Source organism: Amphibalanus amphitrite, unplaced genomic scaffold (genome assembly GCF_019059575.1).
Source record: "Amphibalanus amphitrite isolate SeventyFive unplaced genomic scaffold, NRLGWU_Aamphi_draft 000029F_arrow, whole genome shotgun sequence".
Taxonomy (NCBI): Eukaryota; Metazoa; Arthropoda; class Thecostraca; order Balanomorpha; family Balanidae; genus Amphibalanus; species Amphibalanus amphitrite.
Window position 1 is genome coordinate 59,565 of NW_024881525.1, and position 6,319 is coordinate 65,883.

The window sequence follows — 6,319 nt, forward strand, 5'->3', positions numbered from 1 at the left end:
ACATTGCATGATTAACCCTATTCCTGGCGGGGGGCCTCAGGAGCCCCCCCCTGAGGTTTTTTGGTTATTTCTCCCAAACGCGTTGAGCTAGGAAGCTCACATTTTCTGACTTTTCCTAAAAGGCTTCTACGCAACATGTCTGAAAATTTTGAGTTGATCTGACCTCAGGTCAGGTCACCAGAGGCGGTTTGGTGACCCTACCTCAGAAAAGTTTGCAATCACGCCAGAGCTAGAGTTTTTGACCGATCAATTTCTTCTCTTCAGGCTTTAGTTAGGGTACCAGTATGTGCAATTTGTATATCTCGGAATTTTGATATCGGTGACCTAAGGTCAGGTCAGTTTCGCGACCTCCCCATTGTAAGTCAATGGGGGGAAAAATCAACTCCCTGTTTTTACCACTAAAACGGGTCGGAATGGCCCCATATACCATACATGACTTCATATACGATCAACCTTCACTACCTTGAGGTCTGTTTTGCTGTTGGGCAGCTGTGAGGTCATGTGACGTCATCAAAGGTCACCAAAGGTTTTTGGCCAATAACTCCGTACAGGAACAAGATACAGACGCGTGGATGGTCTCATTGTGTTCAGCTCGTCAAGACGCATCGAATGATATACATGATGACCTCGAGGTCACGTGACCTGAGGTCAACCTTTGACCTTGACCTTTCGAGGTCAACATATATATCATTCGATGCGGATTGACGAGAGGATCACGATGATGCCCTTAGTTTGTTCCTATCTTGACTAATTCGAAAGTTATTCGAGAAAAACTCTCTCCATATCTAGCGCCGCCATTTTGACTTTTTCGACCCCTGTGACGTCATCTTTGACCTGATCTGAAAATGACCTTTGTAAAAATTGTAGACCTTGTCCATGCGTATCCGATGCCGTTTACCGCTTGTCGCTATCTTGCTTCGTTCTCGAGATCTCAGGGGGGGGCCGAATCGGCCCCCCCCCGCCAGTTTCTTGTCCCGGCGGAGCCCGCCAGGAATAGGGTTAAATCGAGACATCCAGGCATTTAAACGGCACGTGCACTGTACCACACTGTTCAAAGTTTAATGCAATGCTTTAATATTACCAGCCGTGTGGTTCAAGGGGTGTGGTTAAACACGTTGAACCACACGGCTGCTGACGTCACTATCATATAGTAGTGTGAGCTTTTTGGCAGGTATGGGAAACACCTTCCAGCCCTAAGGCCGGGAATTCAATAAATGTCACCTCGCTTTTTTTTAGCAAAATCACCTCGGGCCTAACGGCCCTCGGAGTTTTCGCTAAAAAACCTCGGTGACATTTATTGAATCATCCCGGCCCCGGGCAGGAATATATTTTACTGTATGCCAACGATAAAACAATTGTCTAGACCGAAGCTCTTAGCGGTTTTTGAACGAGGCCATCCCAAAATGTTGACTTGGTAATGCATTTTTGACCGTGGTCACTTTGCTTACACCAGTTATTACCACACCCCTCAGGCTAATGTATTTGAATAGGCCAGGCATACAGTAATATATAATATTGAACGAGGCCGGTGTAAATAAATTTACAAGACCGAGGTCCTTACTGAATTTTTTAACGAGGCCGAAGGCCGAGTTCAAAATCTGTAAGGACTGAGGTCTTGAAAATTTATCACCGGCCGAGTTTTTTTTATGTATTTTACTATACCTATGCCAACGATAAAATAATTGTCTAGACCGAAGCTCTTAGCCGTTTTTGAACGAGGCCATCCAAAATGATGACTTGGTAATTCGTTTTTGACCGTGGTCAATTTGCTTACACCAGTTATTACCACACCCCTCTGGCTAATGTATTTGAATAGGCCAGGCATACAGTAAAGCCGAAAACTGTATTGAAGTTGGTAAACGTGTAAATGTGTCTCAGTAAATCCCGTGAATATCGAAATAAATTGGCTTGTTTTTACTCGTGGGAAAGTTGTAAGACTTTGGTCACGAAAAAATGCAGTGGAGCATACCTTTAGGTTCCAAAGGTATGCTTGGATGGTGGATACCTTTGGTAGGTATCCAAAGGTATGCTTGGATACCTAAAAATTCAATTTTAGGCATGTACTGAAAAGTTGACGTTAATTAGATGATAATGGCGTGAGACATTTGCGAGAAAAAAAAACAGGAGTTGGCGAAATCCCCCCCCCTCCACTGCGGTAAGGTCCTGCACCCTCTCCGAAGGTTCAGGTGACATCCTTCACCAATATTTTTGGCGCTCCTACACCCATGGCCGCTGGGATCTTGGCTGGAATCAGCTGTGACTTATGCGCTGGAAAAATCAAAGAAACGATGTTAGTAAAATGTAGAAGCATTATAGTATTCAGTTTACTGGGAGTAAATCCATCATTTGAAAAGATATCCTCCCCCACTTGCATCACGATTTGCGTGCTCAGGTCTACCGGTGAGGGTCGGTCGAGGTGAAGGGAATTACAAAAAAATGGCAGCGATATGGCAGCGGCAGTGAGAGACAGCAGCTGCGCTTCTTTTTCAAATTCATACAAGTGTCAAAGTCGTCAAAGTGCTGGTAATAGCAAGGATAGATGGTAAACAAGTGGTAAGTAGGGCGGATGGGGGATTGGTAAATAGTAAATACAGCTATTGATGCCTTGATCGATAGGCTGCATAGAAGGTGATTGACTTGGGCTCAGGTAGGCAATAAAAGTAAAGTCAGCCGCTCCACTCAAAAGTCAATGTAATCAACTAGTCCCCCCGAATCTGAATCCCTGAACTTAATTTGTAAAATTAGGGCAGCTCAAAATAGAATAAACGCGGTTTGAGATTGGCAATTTGCATTGATTGTAAGACAAACTCCAAGCCAACTGCCAACTGCCTACTCCCCAGACTGAGACTGCAAAGTGTGGCAGGCAGGTGTACAGCACCTCAACCTGTACGTCTGAGGTGCATCCATTTCAATTGGAGTGCATGCCTGGCTAATAAGAATGCTTGTGTGGTTGGAAGGCATCAGACACATTTAAAATCAGTCATTACGGAGCGAGCGAAGCGAGCGGAGTCTTACGTAGAATAACGGAAATTTCTGAGTATGAGCGGCCGGCCGGCCGCTTTTGCGAGGCTTATATCTCAGCAACCACTTGACCGATTTACATGCGGTAATTTTTGTAGGGTAGCTTCATTCCTTCTACCAAGTATTGGACTATTCCCGATGCATGTGGGTGACCCCTTATGCACGTGCCACGTGCAAAACGAAGAGGTGTCAGTTTTGCAATTGTTGCAATATCTCGGTAACTACTTGGCCGATTGCGCTAAAAGTTGGCATGTAGGTAGGCACCCACTAGGCACTGCATATCCATGTGCCAGAGTTGGGGTGCCGCTGCACGTGCGCACGTGCAGGGGTCGTTTCCAGATCTCGAGAACGGCTGGACCGATGGCGCTCAAATTTGGTACACGGTTAGGGACCAGTTAGTAGGGTGCCGTGCACAAGTCAGTTGGGACCCATTTTGCACGTGCGCACGTGCAGGGTGCCGCTTCCAGATCTCGAGAACGGCTGGGCCGATTGTGCTCAAATTTGGCACATCGCTAGAGACCGGTTAGTAGGGTGCCGTGCACAAGTCAGTTGGAGGTACCCCCTCGAAATATCGCACGTGCAAGGCTCACCCTCTCGCTCGCTCCGTTACTCGCCCCAAAAGGCGTTATACTGGTTCAGTATGTTTAGAGATATAGCATAATCATATCTTGCACTTCTTCTTACTTCTTCTTACTTCTTCTTACAGCAGTTTTTGGAACTGAAAGCTACCAAGGTAATTGCTCAATTGAACATTTGGGAGTTATTCTTAGAACCGCTTACCTTAGAACCAACCTTCGAACCTAAAACCCTTTGGTGGAGGCACCATTGGTGGTAAATGCTGACCAAGAACAACTAGGTAAAAGGTAGTGGGACACATTGACAAGGTAGTAATTGCTCAATTGAACATTTGGGAGTTATTCTTAGAACCGCTTACCTTAGAACCAACCTTCGAACCTAAAACCCTTTGGTGGAGGCACCATTGGTGGTAAATGCTGACCAGGAACAACTAGGTAAAAGGTAGTGGGACACATTGACAATTGACATTGTCATTGCCCTTACCTGAAACTCACCAGACCCACCCCAATTGCACAAATGCATCATTGCCAAATAAAACTAATGCAAAAGTCGGAATTTGTACCTACCCCAAACTATATATGAAACATTTTGCTCCAAAGAGTTTTAGCAGGTCTTGCTTTCCCTGATGTTTAATTGTCATTCAGCTAACCTGGAAGGTCAACTGATGGTCTAGGCCCTTTAAATCGGGTACCATGGATTTTCTCTTGTCTTGACCAATGCCCTCATTTTTCTGCAAAGGTGTGCTTCTAATCAGATCAAACAGCTGGGAGTTTGTGCCACTCGTGTAATGTGTGCACTAGAGAACTGCCACACATTTGATTAACACCCCAATGACCTCAATATATATATATATATATTGAGGTCATTATATATATTGAGGTCATCATCATATATATAAAGAATATATATATATATATATATATATATATATATATATATATATATATATATATATATATATTTGTCTATACATCACCCCAATGAACAGTAGTCTCTGAAGAATGTAGGGCTCTGTTCGGGCGCAGTTTTTTTTTAGCAACAGGCTGCGAGCATACCGCTATTTCTTGGCTCCTCATTGGTCTAATTCACGTGATTTATTCATTTGACCAATGAGAGCCCAAGAAGCACCAGAATAACTTTCTTATATGGGTTTACCCATATAGCATGCTGATAAAAAAACAGCGATCGAACAGAGCCCGGGAGTGGGCGTCACAAATGACGGTGTTTCCACACATTTTGCATTCGTCTCGTTTCCGCCCTTTGAGTGGGAGCTCTCAATGTGAAGTGTGAGCACCCTGATTTGTCAGTGCACGCCTGCACGCCTAAACCGAGCTTTGCACGCCTGATATTTGGAAATCTATGCCTGAATAACCCCGCGTTCGGTGTCTCTCGGACGACGAAGATTCTACGTCGTCTGGCCAATCCCGTCCAAGGTCAGCGGGGGCTTGGCTGCGGTTATGGAGCGTGATTGGCCGGACGGCGTAGAATCTTCGTCGTCCGAGAGACATCGAACGCGGGGTAAGACTAGCAGAGGCCTCGTTCACGCCCGAGATTTTGCCGAACTCAGCCAGTTTAGCAGTCTGGCTTAATTCAGTCCAGTCCGAGGCAGGTGCTAATATTTCATGGGAATAAATGACAATGAACGGGTTTCTTATGAGAGCTGAAGGATATCAGGCTGCCCTTTCTCACCCTGTGACATTTTGATAAACGGTAACTTGCTGTGTATTTCTAGTATATCGCCCAATGGTATTGTTTTATGCACGTTTTATGATGCCTCGTAACCCTGACTGATAGTGGTCCTTGGATGTGTCTGTGCCCAGGATCAGGCAGGATAACAACGTCAAGATCATGGTGCACCTGGGTCTGCAGCTTCGCGCTACATTGGAGAATGTGACTGATATACAGCCCCAGCCAGACGACGATGACTTCCGCTGGTACGTGAAACTGCGCTGCAACCACTGTGGCGACCAGCCAGACCACTTTGTCTACCTCTGCGCCACGGAGGAAGTTCCCGTCAAGGGCGGCCGAGGCCACGCCAACATGGCCGTGAAGTGCAAGCTCTGTGGCCGCGATAACCACGTGGACATCGTGCCCGGCTCGGTGAAGCCTCTGACGGAGAGCGAGAAGTTCCAGACGGTGGTCGAGTTTGACTGTCGAGGAGTGGAGCTCACCGATTTCTCGCCTCGCGTCGGTTGGACGTGCCGCGGCGCAGAGTCGGGCACCAAGTTCGCCGACGTCGACCTCTCGGAGAAGGAGTGGGTCGAGTACGACGAAAAGGCCGGTGAGTCGGTGGGTATCTATGATGTGCAGTCGCAGTTTGTCAAACTGAAGAACTAAACCTGGTACGGAGTGCTGATCCACAGGTGTTTGGGATGGGAGAAACTTACGAGGGGCTTGCTGGTTTTTACCGGATTTGGCATTGCGAGCTAGCTTGACGCAGCTCGTAGTTAGAACTTATGCGAGCATACATCGCTAATTGGCGGGGATCGTTCCGTTGTTTCGTTTTGCTGTGATGATGCCGACTTACGTATGGGCAAGTTGGTGTGAGAAAGCTCGTTTTACAGTTTTACAATTAAGGCTAAATAGTAAATGATAAGGTGCTCCCAAGGAGTGGTCAATGTAAATGTAACTTAAATACATTCGTAAAGAAACAAGGAATTATGGCCAGAGACTCGTCGGTGCATATGACTTGCGATTATGTTGTGATTTAGCTTTCCTCAGG

General features: G+C 46.2%; 1 protein-coding gene across 2 annotated transcripts; it reads left to right on the plus strand.

Annotated features, from left to right (window-relative positions):
* Positions 1-2,505: 2,505 nt before the first annotated feature.
* Positions 2,506-6,251, plus strand: LOC122365942 (UPF0587 protein v1g245604-like). 2 transcript variants are annotated; one of them, XM_043337604.1, is made up of 2 exons: positions 2,506-2,553; positions 5,418-6,251. In XM_043337604.1, the coding sequence occupies exons 1-2, from the start codon at positions 2,540-2,542 to the stop codon at positions 5,932-5,934; spliced, it is 531 nt and encodes a 176-aa protein (XP_043193539.1). In that variant the 5' UTR covers positions 2,506-2,539; the 3' UTR covers positions 5,935-6,251. The 2 variants fall into 2 exon arrangements, with proteins under 2 accessions (XP_043193539.1, XP_043193550.1); XM_043337615.1 differs by lacking the exon at positions 2,506-2,553 and adding an exon at positions 2,556-2,628.
* The last annotated feature ends 68 nt before the right edge of the window (positions 6,252-6,319 follow it).